Genomic DNA, 18,041 nt, shown 5'->3' with positions numbered 1-18,041 from the left:
ACGGAAGGGCGATAGAGACAGACAGGCAGTCAATCAGACAAGCGTGCAAATGGAATGGAAGAGAGGAAAGTGAATATAAGCTGTAAGCAAATAAAGAACAGGGAGGTGGAAGTACCAGCGAAACACTGGTTAAAAATGGCGCGAGGCTGTTGTAGAGAGGAGGAGAAAGTAGATGACGCACAGACAGACTGGCCAGCTCTAATGGTCTCCCCCCCCCCCTTTACTATCGATCACGCTTGCATACATAATTACATGACACTTACACACACATTTATTATATAGCTGTATATCATACATATGTATACAATGCTATATATATATATATATATATATATATATATATATATATATATTTATTGCTATATCTATCTATCTATATATATATATATATATATATTTATTGCTATATCTATCTATATATATATATATATATATATATTTTTATGCGTATATGATGTGCAGAGTAATACATACAAATAGTATACATATAAGTCTGTATTATATGATATACATGTACACGTATATACTATCACACTCGTATATGAACATATGTATCCACTTTATACGTATTTGTAAATGCATACATACAGATATGCAACTCATGATATATATGCATATATATATATACATTTACGTGTGTAGACATCCTTATGTGAAAAATGTGTAAAGGTCATTTTCTATTTCACGCGCACACCGCAGTAGTCACGTGTTTATATATATATATATATATATATATATATATATATATATATATATATATATATATATATAATGTATGTGTGTGTATCTATGGAAGACACGTATTTATATAAATATGTGCAACTACACAGACACATATATATACGTTATATGTGAGAGGAAAGACCACTGTCTAGACATACGTGTGTGTGTGTTTCTATATATATATATATATGTATGTAGGAATATACATATATATAATATATACATATAAGGCGTATATTTACGACGTATAGGTAACCATACAAATGTAAATGCAAACGTACAAATGTATGCATATATATATATATGCACAAACAGATAAGTATGTGTATATATATATATATATATATATATGTATATGTATATATATATATATGTAATCACCCATTTAAGATATGTATATATACATACACGCCTATATGTACATTTTATACTGCAACATAACGTGTGTTTGTGTATATATATATATATATATGTATAAATTTCCATACGAATAAGTATATATATATACACACACACGTGTGTGTGTGTGCATAAGTACATATATATGTATATATACACATGGCTATGTATTTACATACACGTGTGTATATATATATACATATACATAAGTATATCTACACGTGTGTATGTGTGTATATTTATATGTGTAGTGTCGTCTCTTCGTCGACTGTTAAGAAGTGGGAACGTTAGCCTTTAAGTAGTGGTCGACATTTGGTGGAAGTAAAGAAACTAAGTAGAACTAGACAGAGAGAAGTGGGGTAGCGGCGGGACATACACACAGACAGACAGACTGGCCGACATTGCGGAAACTGTGTGTTGGCCATCGAGCAAGCAGCTTTGAGTCTGGCTTTCGATGATAGACCGACACAACCGACCAGACGAGACTCCATTGGAACAGGACAGAGACTAGAGGCCATCTTACATACACACACACGCATACATATACACATGCAAATGTATTTTCATAGACACACACTCACATATATGAGGAATACAAACTCTGTGTAATAGACACACACACGCAGACCGTCATTCACAAATGCGTTGATAATCATTCACATCTACACACCCATTGTATGTATATATATATATATAATACGCAGTCACACACGTATGCACTTTTATGATGTGCATACATAAACTGTTACACATGTATATATAAATACACAAAAGTTATATATATATATATATATATGTATATATTCTACGTACACCCGTTTATACATATTCAACACACTTGTCACTAAGTTGCCCAAGTAAATAATACATTCACAACTTTAAACATACATCTCTCTCTCTGTCTATATATATATATCTATACACATTTTATATAAATATAAAACGTTTGACACCAAGAGGTGAGTTAGTTTACTCCATCTTATGACATGACATACTTGGAATTGTTAACCATCTACCCCCCACCCACCGATACCCCTTTCCGTTTTTAATTAGGTACAATCTCCTACCCACATGTCTACCCCCCCCTAATTTCTGACCCCTTCCACCCACCTCCCCAGCCATCAGCACCACCCCCTTCATAATTTCATACCCCCTGTTGTCTATACTATGTTTTGTTATTATTTTTCTCGTTTCCAATCTATATGTATGTGTGTATATATATACACTTGTACATGTGTATAGTGTATGAGAGGGAGACAAGAGATATAGATAGTGATAAAGACAAATAGTTAAAGGGGAGAAGAGAGGAGGTAAAAAAAAAGGTGGGGGAGAGTTTATTGCGTGTGTGTGTGTCTGTCTGCGCGCGCGCGTACTGGGGGAGGGAAGTAATTGTGAAGACAGGTGGGTTGTTGATATGTCGATTAGAGCTCCTTCCGGGAGTTCGAATTGCAGCAATAATAACTACCTTGTATGAACAAATTGCCGAGAGGGGTGTGCGTGGTCTATGTGGCTGTGTGTGTGTGTAGAAGACAGAAAAACCCTATAGGCACCACCACATGGGGGAATAGCTAGATGGTAGCTCGACATGCTAGAGATAGCACCCAAATCTCAACATCTTAACGATGGAGGTATGCAAGATAATGTCCTTGATACTGTGGGATGGTCGTGAGTGGAATGTCTTATCATAAATATGGTGCTCAACATACTTAAGTTTATGTATATGTATATACACAGCTGAGGCTGCTGTTGATGTAACTTTCGAGCCTAGAGTTTCGTATCAAAGTTTGATACTTTAGGGGTCATTGAGCTATTGTAGCATACAAGTTTATATATGCCCTGCTTTATGTATTGAGTTCCCCTTCCGTTTGTGGGTGTGTCATATATATATATATATATATATATATATATATATATGCTATATATAGTTTATTTGGTGCATAGTTCACTCCTGCCAACTGGTTGGTGTGCTGGCCTTGAGAGTGATCAGCTGAAATACTTGGGATTCATGCTCAAGGACCTCCTTGGTCTATTAACATGTTTACTGAGGGCCTTTATTTTTATTTTTATTTTTCTAGTCACAGGAAGCGGGATTTGATTTCAGAAAGTACACAACTTATGACAAGGTATAACCGTAGATTTCATGAAAAAAAGTTTATATTACAAAGTAGAAACATCATAAACTAAGGAGCCGATGCTGCAAAGACATCTTGTTCACCGCTCTAACATTCCGTCGATCTATGCCCTGGGCCGATACCTTATTCATCGACCACGAAAGGATGAAAGACAAAGTTGACCTGTTTCTCTTTCTCGCCCTCTTTATATATATATATATAGTGACAGGCAGGCAAGCAGAGATGTATACACGTCATCGGATGTATTGTTTATGTACGTTGTAAACATTAATATCGACATGCTTTGCAATTTGTGTATGTGACATATGTGTGTGTGTGTGTGTGTATATATATATATATATATATATATATATATATATATATAGTGTGTGTGTAGCATGTGTTTGTCTATGTCGGTTGATTGCTCGCAGCATATTATATTCTGATAGAAGAAATAGTTTCTCCGTGAAACTTAAACAGCCATCAGTGAAAGCTTGAAAGGAAATTACGAAGTTTATTTGACAGGAATGTCCAACTCATCCGTGACACAGTGATAAGACGAGCATAATAGTAAAAATTTTACCATAATAATATGTTTTTTTACCATTGGCACAAAGGCTCAAAGTTCGGCGTAGCTGCTTAAATTAATTTCAGAATTTGATTGATATATTTTATCAACTTGAATGGATGAAAGGTGAAGTGACCCACTGAAGGATTTTCAGCTATTGTAAAGGGCCATAACTAAATACTACAAACTAATGTATATATATTTTTTTTTCTTGTGGGAGTCCACTTTGCCACATGGGGACACATTTTGGGAAAGGGGTATAGTTAGTATGTATTTCAATTATTGATTGGGGAGCTTTTATGTGGTCTTTCCACCTGCTAGATATAGTAGCCAAATCCAAAGAAGGATACATTGGCTGATGTAACCCTCGATGCACTGCATCTGAAAAGAAAAAGAAGACTAGAGGCACAGCTAAAATGCTTTTGATCATTGGATTGCTGGATCAAGATTGACTCTGGATTACACTTAGCAAAGACATTGCTGCAGCAAGGATAATAGCCCTGAGCCCAACATTGAGAATTGGGAACGATTGTCACTAAAAAGAACACGATATTTTTGTCTGGCATTCTACCTTTTTTTTTTAATATCAAGATTCCTGTTCTATGCTGTGCTATGTACTGGTCCTTCCTTAGATGGCTCCTGTAGACTGTCTATGAAAGAAATTTGCTTGCCTCTCACTTAAGTCTTTTAGATTTCTAGGAAAAGAGTTATTGTGAGTTGCTCCATGACCTTTTTCAAGGGACAATGTCACTAAGTCTAAGGGAGAGAGAGAAAAAGAACTGATCCAGCTACTTTATTTATCCAGAAGAATGAGACATAGTTTACTTCAGCAGGGATTGAACTTGGAGCTCCAGTGGCCTGAGGTTTTGAATTTGGGGGAAGGTCGTAATTGGTTATATCAATTCTTGTGCAACTAGTGTTTATTTTATCAACCCCAAGATGATGAAAGAAAGTCAACTCCCAGCAGGATTTGAGCTGAGAATGTCAAGGTTCTATCTAAATACACCAAAATATTTTCTCCAGCCATCACCCTTAATATTGGTTTCTGGTGTGCCAATGAAGGAGACTACATGGTGGTTTTGACTTGCCAATGATAACCAGCCAAATTACCCTCAGAATTTCATCCTGTCTTATATAATGGTGATGGGTTGAAAAAATCATTAGAGCCTCAGACAAAGTGCCTTGTGATATTTAGTTTATAGTGTTTCATGTTCTGAGTTCAAATCCCACTAAAATCAATTTCACCCTTCTTCCTCCCAAAGCCACTTGAATAAACTACCAGACAAGCACTGGAGTTGATTTATATTCCTTTAAAGCATCCAGGAGTTCATTTCCACAAAAAAAAAAAGCAAAAAAAAAATGAATGATTGGCTAATTGTAAGGGTATAACGATATCTCAATTGACAGCATTTTATGTTCCAAAAGTGTAATTTTGATTAGTAATGCTTTGAGAAGACCAAATCCCAAGCATAGCATCATTCATGAAAGCAAGGTAACTAAAAGAATAGATTACTAAACTACAACCTTCAAAGGTCTTGAGTTCAAATCTGTTGCCAGTGTTTTATTGTATGTTTGGGTAGTATACATTTTAGTGTCCCTTTGTTTAGCTCTTTGCCACAACTAGGAACCTTAAAATCTGGGAATGGTATCTGTGATAGACTGACATTCTATCCAAGGGAAAATTTTCTGTTTTATCTGATTTATGCTATAAAACTGGAACCTAGCACCAGCCACTGATAATAGTCCTTTAGGATGTATAAGATATTAGGTAAGACTTTCTCATGGCCAAGAAAGATAACCCCCTGCAGATGGATATTGTACATGAGTTTTTTTATGCCCTAGTCAGGTGGTTCTCAATTGGGGTCCATTGTGTCATTAAAATTTATGTGCAATAAATTAGTTATACTTCTACAATAGTGGAGGCGCAATGGTCCAGTGGTTAGGGCAGCGGACTTGCAGTCATAGGATCGCGGTTTCGATTCCCAGACCGGGCGTTGTGAGTGTTTATTGAGTGAAAACACCTAAAGCTGCACATGGCTCCGGCAGGCGATGGTGGCGAACCCTGCTGTACTCTTTCACCACAACTTTCTCTCACTCTTTCTTCGTGTTTCTGTTGTGCCTGTAATTCAAAGGGCCAGCCTTGTCACGCTGAATCTCCCCCGAGAACTACGTTAAGGGTACATGTGTCTGTGGAGTGCTCAGCCACTTGCACGTTAATTTCACGAGCAGGCTGTTCCGTTGATTGGATCAACTGGAACCCTTGACGTAGTAAGTGACGGAGTGCCAACAACTTCTACAATACACAAAATATTTTAACAATTTTTTAAATACAATTCCTAATAATATTTAATTCTAAAGATATAACAGGATTTTTTTTACACATAGAATGGCTATGAGGATCTACCTAAGTAACATAGCAATCAAAGGGTCCAGAGGCAAAATAAATGGTTCAGAATCATTATTCTAGTCAAATGAGGTAGGCAGCACCCATAATATTTTTTTCAGGGTCATGGGTGCTTTTGACAGATAGACGGAAGCTAATTATTCTCAGTATGAAGACCTGGCCTGAATTCTTGCAACAGAGTGAATCTCATGAAAGCCAGATAAGGGCCAGTTAGTGGTGTTAAACTGGGTGACATATTAAGTCTACCACTCGTATAATGCTGCGTTTTCTCTTCAGCATGCTTCTACAGTTTTTCTCATGAGACTCTGTTAGATGACACTTGCGCTAAGTGTCAAGACCATAAAATAAACCACTTAAACACAAAGCCATGCCTGCACCCATTTAAGTCTACATTGAGCTCTTACACACTTCAACCATCAAGTGGATTTTAAACAGAATCAGTCCAAATCCAGTCGTATTGGTAGACCTGATATCACTGGTGGAATCTGGTCTAAGCATGAGCATTTCCAGTTAGATGTGGTTTATATCCCTAATGGCTCAGTGGTTAGGGCAGCGGACTCGCGGTTTCGATTCCCAGACCGGGCATTGTGAGTGTTTATTGAGCGAAAACACCTAAAGCTCCACGAGGCTCCGGCAGGGGATGGTGGCGAACCCTGCTGTACTCTTTCACCACAACTTTCTCTCACTCTTACTTCCTGTTTCTGTTGTACCTGTAATTCAAAGGGTCAGCCTTGTCACACTGTCTCACGCTGAATCTCCCCGAGAACTACGTTAAGGGTACACGTGTCTATGGAGTGCTCAGCCACTTGCACGTTAATTTCACGAGCAGGCTGTTCCGTTGATCGGATCAACTGGAACCCTCGTCGTTGTAAGCGACGGAGTGCTAACAACAACATATTCCTAACAGTTAATGAATTAAAGCAATGTAAAGTATGCCCCAAAACACGAAGAAATACCAGCATTAAATTTGAATGACGGACCAATGAGCAAAGTAGTCCAGTACTTAATTCACAAAACCACCTTTAGCTGAGATATTGTTCTTAACAAGGTACACAACTCTACCTAGCTATGCTGATAACTATGTAGTCATGGTTGAATGGGGATTATTAGAAAGAGCATTTAAGTGTAAAAAAAAATCTCTTACTCAATTTATCCCAATGTACAAGTTTACAAAACAATCAAACCTTTGCTGACATGGTAAAAATAATGATTAAAGATTTTTTAAAAAAGTTAAGAGGTATAGGAGTGGCTGTGTGGTAAGTAGCTTGCTTACCAACTTCATGGTTCTGGGTTCAGTTCCACTGCATGGCACCTTGGGCAAGTGTCTTCTACTATAGCCTCGGGCTCACCAAAGCTTTGTGAGTGAATCTGGTAGATAGAAACTGAAAGAAGCCTGTCGTATATATGTGTGTCTGTGTTTGTGTCCCCCGCCCTCGCCACCGCTTGACAACCGATGCTGATGTGTTTACGTTCCCGTAACTTAGCAGTTCGGCAAAAGAGACCAATAGAAAAAGTACTAGGCTTACAAAGAATAACTCCTGGGGTCTACTTGTTCGACTAAAGGTGGTGCTTCAACATGGCCGCTTCTCAACCACACAGCTCTGGGTTCAGTCCCACTGTAAGGCACCTAGGGCAAGTGTCTTCTATTATAGCCCCAGGCCAACCAAAACCTTATGAGTGGACTTGGTAGACAGAAGCTGTCTGGAAGCCCATCATACATCTGTATATGTGTGTATGTACGTATAGATAGATGTGTGTGTTTATGTTTGTCCCCCACCACTACTTGATAACCAGTGTTAGTTTGTTTACATCCCCATAAATGAGCGGTTCTTCAGCCAAAGAGCCCAGTAGAATAAGTACCAAGATTTAAAAAAACTGGGGTCAATTCGTTTGACTAAACCCTTGAAGGTGTTGCCCCAGCACGACTTCAATCCAGTGACTAAAACAAGTAAAAGACAAAAGATAATTGAAGATTATATTTCTAGCCATAATAGAATTTTTATCTCTTACATGCCTGACAGCTAAGTGCCAAAAACTGTTAATCCTCTTGAGGGTCCCCCGTGCAGATATGAATCATATCTGTTCTAACAACAACTGTCCCAGCTGTGTATGTTTAATCAGTGCATATTGTCATTTATACATCGTTGCAGTCAAACCAAGGCCGACTTTTGTCTTTCGTCCTTCTCAGTTGGTAACATGAAGAACCAGTCAAACACGAGAGTCAATATAGAATAATATTCTCATGCCAACATTCCTTCCCCGGTGCTTATGTTGGACATTGTTATCAACATCATCATCATCGTCATTAGCAGCAGCAGCATAAACGAAAACCATTTTTTTTTTTTTGCATAGACTCGAAATTAATTTTTGTTGTAGGTGGGGAGTTACCGAATGAACTCCAGTTTATTGTTGGTATTTATTTTATCAACACTGGAAAGTGAAAAATTAGATTGTCTGGCAGCATTTATGTATTTATTTACTTTATATTTCAATGGCATCATTGGTCCAGTCACTCATTCACTGCATTTCCAACAGCGAGAGTAACAAGGGAGTGTCTGTGTAATTTGATCCAAAATAAATATCACAGGGCCTTATTCAAATGGAATTTTTGTTTTTGGTTTTTGTTCAATATTTACATCCTTCAACATACATCAGCTAAAGATACTCACACGCACATAAATGTGTGTGTTTAGCTTTCTCTAATTAGCTACCTCCTCTCTCTCATATATATATATATATATATATATACATACATCATCATCATCATCGTTTAGCGTCCGCTTTCCATGCTGGCATGGGTTGAACGATTTGACAGAGAACTGGTGAAACCAGATGGCAACACCAGGCTCCAATCTGATTTGGCAGAGTTTCTACAGCTGGATGCCCTTCCTAACGCCAACCACTCCGAGAGTGTAGTGGGTGCTTTTACGAGCCACCGGCATGAAGGCCAGTCAGGCGGTATATATATGTATGTATATGTGTGTGTGTGTGTGTATGAAAAATGACATAGTCAGTGTTTTGAAAAACACATACACACATGGGTGCATACACTTATGTATAAACACGCACACATGCAGACATACACACACTCACATACTCATCTCTGGACAAATCCCAACACTGGAACATAAGTTCAAAAGAAATGGAAGTAGAGAGACGTATCGCTGAAGAGATTGCAACAATTGCGATGAAATAATTATTTGACAAAAAAAGATACAACAACACCAACAATTAACTGTTTGACCAAAGTGATTAACATAGGAGTTTGAAAAACTAGTAAAAAAACGGCTGATTGATAAATTGGTCAATGGAGTAACTAACCCATTAACTAATAATAACAATAAAGGACCAAACCAGTGTGTGTGTTTATTATTACCAGCATAATGCCCCTCCCAAGGTTCAATAGTATGTATGTATGTATATATGTATATATATATACACACCTTCTCCTTGACTTATGACCGAGTTCTGTTCCAGCTGATAGGTCGTAAGTCGATCTGGTTATATGTTGAATTTATATTTTTCAACACTATTTTCATTCAAACACAACTCTTGCTTGAAAGAAACTGAGTGAGACACTGGGAGGCAGTGGAGGCCTGTGTTGCCCGAAACTGCCATAGTTATTGTACGTGCAGCTGCCCAGTGTCCAAAAATCAATTTCTAATTAATTCATTTATTTCCTTATGTTTTGTCATCGTAAGTGCAGATGGTCGTATGTCAAAGAGATGGTGCATATATGCACAATCATACATACACATATATTTATACACACACACACACACAATGGACTTCTTTCAGTTTCCATCCACCAAATCTATTCAAGCTTTGGTTGGCCTAGAGCTGTAGTAGAAGACATTTGCACAAGGTGCCATACAGCGACACTGAACCCCAAACCACATGAATGAGAAGCAAGCTCCTCAACTACACAGTCACACCTGTGCCTATTTATATGTTTTTTAAAAGCAAACCAATGTTTTGTTTTTCACTCTTTATTTAAAAATAGTTTGTTTTCAATTGTTTTCAGAAACAGTTTCAGACAAAGAGCTTACATGTTTACACAATGAAATCATTCTAGAGATATACCCGACATCAAACCCATTCAACACAGTTTATGCAGAAAAATCCTGTACCACCACCTGGCCAACATGTCCTCGGTAACTGTATCTGTTAAAGCACGCGGTGAGTTTTATATTTGACCACAAGTTATCTTACATCAGTAAATGAATAAATTTAAGCAATTGCATCACGGTTTTTATTTACAATTTAGGGTCAAGGCTTTGTTATAAATGATGTGTGGCTGAGATTGTGTCATACCTGATATGCAAAAGAAGATAACAGTGTGACTTGATGCATGTGACTGAGGCTGTGTCTGTCATAAATGTGTGTGTAACTGGATGACAGTGTGACTTGGGGCTATGTTCTAGATCTGTGTGATTAGACAACAATGTAACTGAGTTTATATTTATAAATGTGCATGACTGTATAACAGTGTGACATGTGCAGTGGCCAGATAAGATTGTGAGTGGAAGTTACGTTGCAAATATGTGGCACTTTATAATAATAATGTGACTGGGGTTAGGCTTTAGATTTGTCTGATTGAATCGATGAAACTGTGATAGACATTGCACTGAAAGAACAGAAGAGTGTGACATGGGGCTATATTTTAGATGTGGGGGGAAAATAGTGTGACATGAGGTAGCACTATAAAGCTGACAAGTACTGTGTTCAGCTTGCAGAGCTATGTCCCACTCCTGCTGTGACCATTGATAGCTTAGTGATAGACAAGGACTCTTTGAAACTGATTTCCCTTGGGTACATGGCTCAAGGCACCACTGATGACCCAATAAAAGTTTGGGTCTACCAGCCATTTGCCTCTACAGGTGAGATGAATTTGAAGGGCTTTTACATGGTCGCTCGACCTGCTAGAAATAGCAGCCAAATCTCCTTCATATTGCACCCTGCCATCTTTTAAAACTGGGAAAGATGTATTAGGTAAATTTTTTTTGTCCTAGATACACTAAATCTGTAAATAAGATAGGGGATGATCATGAATGGAATGCCTTAAGTCTGCTCAGTCAGTGCTGACATGGACTAAGCAACATATGTGTAAAAACTGGGTGTACGAGACATCAGATGTAGCATGGAGGAGAGAAGACTACACTGGTATGGCCATGCGATAGGTATGAATGAAGGCAGCTGCATCAAAAAGTGCCAATCTCAAATTGTAGACAGAACATGTAGAAGGGGTAGACCCAGGAAGACACAGGACAAAGTGGTGGGAAAGGATCAATGGACGTTGGGACTCATAGGGAGGATGATAGGGGACTGAGGCTTCTGACTGTTTGCTGTGTTTGAAAAGACACGCCAGGCTAAATAAAATCATGGTTGTCCTTGCATACAGGCTGTCCCCTGCATTCCTCTCCTTGCGGACTTGTGGGTGCTGGTGCCACATAAAAATCACCCGTACTGGTGCCACATAAATGCACCTGTGCCAACACTGTACAAAAGCAGCCAATATGTTCTGTAAAGTGGTTGGCATTAGGAAGGGCATCCAGCCATAGAAACCATGTCAAAACAGACATGGAGCCTAGACAGCTCTCTAGCTTGCTAGCTCCTGTCAAACTGACCAACCCATGCCAGCATGGAAAACATTCATTAAATGATGATGATGATGTCTATATGTATATATATATACTCTTTACTCTTTTACTTGTTTCAGTCATTTGACTGTGGCCATGCTGGAGCACCGCCTTTGGTCGAGAAAATCGACCCCAGGACTTATTCTTTGTAAGCCTAGTACTTATTCTATCGGTCACTTTTTGCCGAACCGCTAAGTTACGGGGGACGTAAACACACCAGCATCGGTTGTCAAGCGATGGTGGGGGGACAAACACATATATATATATATTATTTATGTGTGTGCATGTGTATATATATATTTATGAGTACATATGTGTGTGTGTAATGCTCTATACCCAGTATACAACTATAAATCATCTGTCAGTATGGTGCTCATGTTGGTTAATGCACATTCTGTTGTGAATTTACTTTTAATGATATTGTCTTCTTGATTAATAACCATAGATAATCTAATTTTATGTCAATTTGCTTTTAATCACAATGAATGCCTCGTTAGGTTTATGGTTATCAGATGAGATGCATGGACTGTGAAATTATCCATGCTCCAGGGAATTTCACCTCCACTAGGAAGTTACCAACACACACACATGTACAAATACACACAAACACACTCATGTGTACAGAGACTCACTCACACATACACATGGACAGTGACTCATATGATATGTTCACAGATATACACACAAATACATACATACTTACACCAACACACATACACACTTTTATGTACTCCTATAAACACATACATATAGTTATTCATCTTATCACAGATCCATAAACATTTATGGTAGAGCACTTGACCGGAAATCAAAGGGATGTGAGTTCAATTCTCATGGCTGGTTGCTGACAGATTTTTCTGCTCTGTAAGGAATATTATCCCATATATACTGTTATATCAGCATTTTACATGTTGGAAAATATACCTTTCTCCTTATACTACAACACATTTCAGCGCTTCAAAAACAAACTTTTAAGTCTGTTTACATATGACGTAATTTATATATTGTTCCTTACAAACGTATGTGTATGTATATATATATATATATATATATATATATATATATATATATATATATATATATAGTCATAAATGACAGAGAAATAGTTTCATGAAATTTTATTTAACAATAAGAAAATTCTAATATTATGACAAATTGTTTCATAACTTAAGAACATGTGGATAGTTTATATTATTATATCTAATAATAAATTAATAAATTACGTACATGTCTGCATTATTATTAGAATTTTACTCACAGACAAACATATACACAGAAATCGGTGTGTGTGACCTTGTAGTTTCAATTCCTGGACCAGTGTTGCATTGTGTTCTTGAGCAAGACACTTCATTTCATGCTATTCCAGGCCACTCAGCTGTTTTAGATATGACCAAGCATTCTGATTGGCTGCTATGACGAACTATTTCTTTCTCAATTATCAGGCCTCATTGTTTCATTGATTTATATATATTTTGTTTTGTTTCATTTTTGATCCTGTTTCTGTACTCTTTTCTTCTTTCTTGTCTAATATATATATTTTCTCTTCTTCTTCTTGGTATTTAGGATATTGGTCAATTGTACCTGTGAGGTAATGAAGGACACTACGCAACAAGTATGGTTGGTCACTCAGATGACATTTGGATTTTCAAAAACAGAGAACAACATCAACAACAACCAACAGATTATTCCATCACCACCACTACCAACAACAACAACAACAATAGGCAATAAGTATAGTAGTCGTATATATAATCTATAACGTAGACAGCTTGGTGTTTATTTCCTCATGATGACATCTGGGCAGAACATGGATAAAATCGGTGAGAAGAAGGTATTACATGGGGGTCTTGGTGGTAAGTCAAGTGTCCTGCAACATACGAATGCTCCATCACACTCACATGGTATGTTGACACATATGTGTGATAAGTCGTTTCCCACGACGACATATCTGAATCAGTTTGCAGCTGGGTATTACCTCCAGCCTCACGGGTTACTTCATGCCAACCAGAAGGTCTTCCCTGCTGACATCTACACCAAACAGTTCACCCCAGGGAACTGTTACCTGCAGCCATTTGATGCTGCAGCGATGCATGCCATTGAGAAGTCCTCGAATCAATGCGCCAATGCAGTTTGCCAGAAGCAAATATCACCACCGACGACATCGACTACGAATGTAGTTACAGCAGCAGCTAGAGTACCGCCGCTGCCGCCACCACCACCACCACCACCACCATCGTCATCGTCATCAACTGCAGTTGCAGGAGCAGCAGCTATAAAAACCACAATAAAACAACCGATTGTGCCATCTTCATCTCTGTCCTCATCATCAACACCAACAATTACAACAGCAATTTCCTCCCAGTCTCCGTCACCTTCGATATTGTCACAGACCATGGTGAACCAACCCACAAAACTGCTACCGAGTTTCCGGACTGTTCAGTCATTTGCAAAACTGTACAGCTGTGACATTTGCCTGAAACAGTTCACACGTCGAAACACTTTGCAACTGCACCAGAGAATCCATACAGGCGAGAAGTTGTTCACCTGCACCTACTGTGCCAAACAGTTTGTCCATAGGGACAAATTCCAGATTCACGAGAGAATCCACACTGGGGAGAAACCGTTCAGCTGTGGCTATTGCTCGAAATGTTTCTCTCGCAAAGACAAGCTAAAGATTCACGAGAGCTCACACACTGGTGAGAGACCCTACCACTGCAGTTATTGCCCAAAACAGTTTGTTCAAAGAGATAAGCTGAAAATACATGAAAGAATTCACACTGGTGAGAAACCTTACAGCTGTGAATTTTGCCCCAAACAGTTTGCTCGTGGTGACAAGCTACAGTTGCACAGGAGAATACACACAGGCGAGAAGCTGCTGCAATGTAGCTACTGCCCCAAACCTTTTGTACAGAAGGACAAGTTAATTATACATGAGAGGACACACACTGGAGAGAAGCCTTTCCACTGCGAGGTATGTACCAAGCAGTTTGCACGCAGTGACCGACTGCAAATTCACCGGAGGACACATACCGGGGAGAAACCTTTTCACTGCGACCTCTGTCCAAAGCAGTTCATTCAAAGATGTTATCTGAACATACACCGAAGGATTCATACCGGCGAGAAACCTTTTCAGTGTGACACATGTCAGAAGCAGTTTGCAAGGAAAGACAAACTTCAAATTCATATTCGCAGCCACACTGGCGAGAAACCCTACGGCTGCAATCTGTGTAGTGAGATGTTCATGCGCAAGCCTCAACTAATATCACACAAAAAACATGCACATCCTGCAGAGATGCAAATTACTCCAGAAGAACCCAGAATGTTCTTTTGTGACACCTGCACGAAGCCATACTCGACAATCAATGAACTGCAAATGCACAGGAAAATACATTTGCCCATTCGTAATAATTTTCTAAAACCAACATCATGCAAAAATATAAAGGAATATACACCAATGAGTACATTACTGTGGCAATCCATCCACCCTTAATTCACATGTCAATCCTTAAACTCTTTTAATGCATGTGTGTGAGGATATGTGGATATACCTTTATGTCTGTTGAATGTGTGTGTGTGTGTGTGTGTGTATGCATCTGTATGTTAGTGTGTATGCAATAGAGTTTATATATTCAATATATATATATATATATATATATATATATATCTGTGTGTATGTGTTATATACATATATTTACATATGTATGTGCCTGCCTGAGTGTCTGTAAATATACATGCCTGTATATGTTTATACATATATATACATTTGTATGTATATGATAGTCTTTCATGTTGAGAACAATATATATATATATATATATATATATATATATATATATATATATATACCTGTGTGTGTGATTGTATCTAGAGACATATTTAGAAACAATTTTATAGTCCATCCATTCCTAGAGTGAGCTTCCCTACACTGGAGCTGATCCCTAATGTATAAACGGAGAAATTTGTAAAACTACTTACATTTATAAAAATTTATATATAACAAAACATTTTTCCCAAATTTCTTTTGATTTCTCTGTAATATATTCATTGTGTTTTTTTTATTATCTTTTTCCTACTAGTATCAACTAATGGGCTGCAGCCATTCTGGAGCACCTCTTTTATAGGCTTTTTTTTCGTCATTTAACGTCTGCTTTCCATGCTAGCATGGGTTGGACGGTTTGACTGAGGATTGGTGAGACCATCCAACCCATACCAGCATGGAAAGCGGACGTTAAACGACGACGATGATGATACATACATATGATGATATGTATGTATACATATATATATGTATGTACATATATATATTTTGTATGTATGTATATATGTCTATGTTTGTATATATATGTGTATATACATATATATGTATGTGTGTGTGTATATATATATATATATATATATATATATATATATATATATATATATATATATATATATATATGAGCTTCTTTCAGTTTCTGTCCACGAAGTCGACTCACAAGGCTACAGTTGACCCAGGGCTATAGTAGAAGACACTTTCCCAAGATTACATGCAATAGGACTGAACCCAAAATCACATGGTTGAGAAACAAACTTCTTAGCCTGCAGTCATGTCCACACCACATCAAATAACACTAATCTTAGAAAAATAATCTATTATGATGTTACTCATAGTGTAACTGTACCCACAAATGTAGCTAAGATCTTTCTAATGCTAATTAGTATGCACTTCACCATGTTACACAGATACCACAAAGTTTTCAGTAAAACTACTTGTAAGGCTCACTACAGCTATATGAGGAATATTGATTTACAATGAAAAATCCATAAATGCCACACAAACAACCCAGCCTGAATATAATTGTATGGATAATATCTGTTAAAAGAAATAATATACAGATTAGGTGTAGAATCAGTAAATGGCACAGTAAAGATATATCAGGTTAACTGTAAACACTTTTAAAACCTCAAACACACAGCACACTCATTCATTTTGACCCATGAATAAAAGCAATTTAACTTCATTTTCAAAATAAATTTGGTTTTTAAAAGAGGAAAAAGCTATCCTTTGATAAAATGGAGTATTGTTGCAAAAGCAGAGGTATACAATGGTTGTTATAGCTACGGTATTTGTATGCAATAAAAATAATTTAGATTTTGAAACTACATGACGGCATCCGGAATGTGAAGGAAGAAGCTTTTTCCGTTTGTTTAGCTTTAAAGAAATACAAAATTAAGCTTCCGGACATATTTTTGTGCCTGTTTTTGACATGGCAACATTTGGGTTATTGGGAAATTTGTTACTCAAAATTTGAGCTAAAATGTGAATTACTCTATTAACTGATGCACAGTTACCTCCTCTTGAGAATATATCGTTTCTTTTTACTTTCTATTAGAAACTAATTTTAGCTTTGAATTAAGACTATTTGCATGTGACTCAACCAACCAATGAAATTGATGTCCTGTGCCGAAGTGTTTTATTCATTGCAGATCAGCAATTGTTAATTGACTTGCTTGGAAAATTCTGAAACTCTTTAGTGATCTGATGAATGAGAGACCACGAGTGTTTGTTCAGATATCTTTCTAGGAGAAGAAAATTCTGAAATAATACATGCCTCATTGGGAAGCTGGACATTTTGCTCTTGCCTGTTTCTGGACTAACTGGCTTTGTAGGTGAGAGTTTTAGCAGTGTTGTGCAAGCTGTTATTATTGACTTTAAACTTCAGTACAGGTATTGATGACAGCCATTGTCTTTAACAGCTAGAATAAGATAATTTGTCAGTGATGGTCATACTTGTCTAAGAGTCGATAGCCACCATATTTGATCATTTTGATTTTTATAATAATACGGTTTTTATCACCATGGTAATCTAAAAAGCAGTGTACTTTACTTTTAAGCTGTAGTAACTATTTTGACTATAGTGATATGTAATTTTTATATTTTATAATTGATTTTATCCAATATTTCATCCTGCTCTTTGATTACCATACTGTCATGAAGTATATGCAGTATAAAATGAGAGAAAGAGAGAGAAAAAAATGAGTAAAAACAACAAAGATGCTGAGCTAAATAAGCAAAAATTGGACAAGAACAAGAGAAAGTAATACAAAAATCTTTTGTTTCTTTTTACAAGAATAAAAAGAAATCATTAAAACAATTATATGAATATTTAGATAAAAGAAATAAAATCTTGAAAAAATTTATACTTTTTACCAGAAGA

At 37.2% G+C, this 18,041-nt stretch overlaps 1 protein-coding gene across 2 annotated transcripts; it reads left to right on the top strand.

Annotated features, from left to right (window-relative positions):
• The first annotated feature begins 1,286 nt into the window (after positions 1-1,286).
• Positions 1,287-15,846, top strand: LOC106868327 (uncharacterized). 2 transcript variants are annotated; one of them, XM_014913523.3, is made up of 3 exons: positions 1,287-2,081; positions 10,230-10,384; positions 13,408-15,846. In XM_014913523.3, exon 3 carries the CDS (start codon positions 13,631-13,633, stop codon positions 15,332-15,334), a length of 1,704 nt encoding a protein of 567 aa, XP_014769009.1. In that variant the 5' UTR covers positions 1,287-2,081; positions 10,230-10,384; positions 13,408-13,630; the 3' UTR covers positions 15,335-15,846. The 2 variants fall into 2 exon arrangements, with proteins under 2 accessions (XP_014769009.1, XP_014769010.1); XM_014913524.3 differs by having other exon boundaries at positions 1,289-2,081; positions 10,209-10,384.
• Positions 15,847-18,041: the final 2,195 nt, after the last annotated feature.

This window comes from Octopus bimaculoides, chromosome 14 (assembly GCF_046866305.1).
Source record: "Octopus bimaculoides isolate indiv1 chromosome 14, ASM4686630v1, whole genome shotgun sequence".
In the NCBI taxonomy this organism is placed as follows: domain Eukaryota; kingdom Metazoa; phylum Mollusca; class Cephalopoda; order Octopoda; family Octopodidae; genus Octopus; species Octopus bimaculoides.
This window is presented reverse-complemented; position numbering and strand designations above follow the sequence as displayed.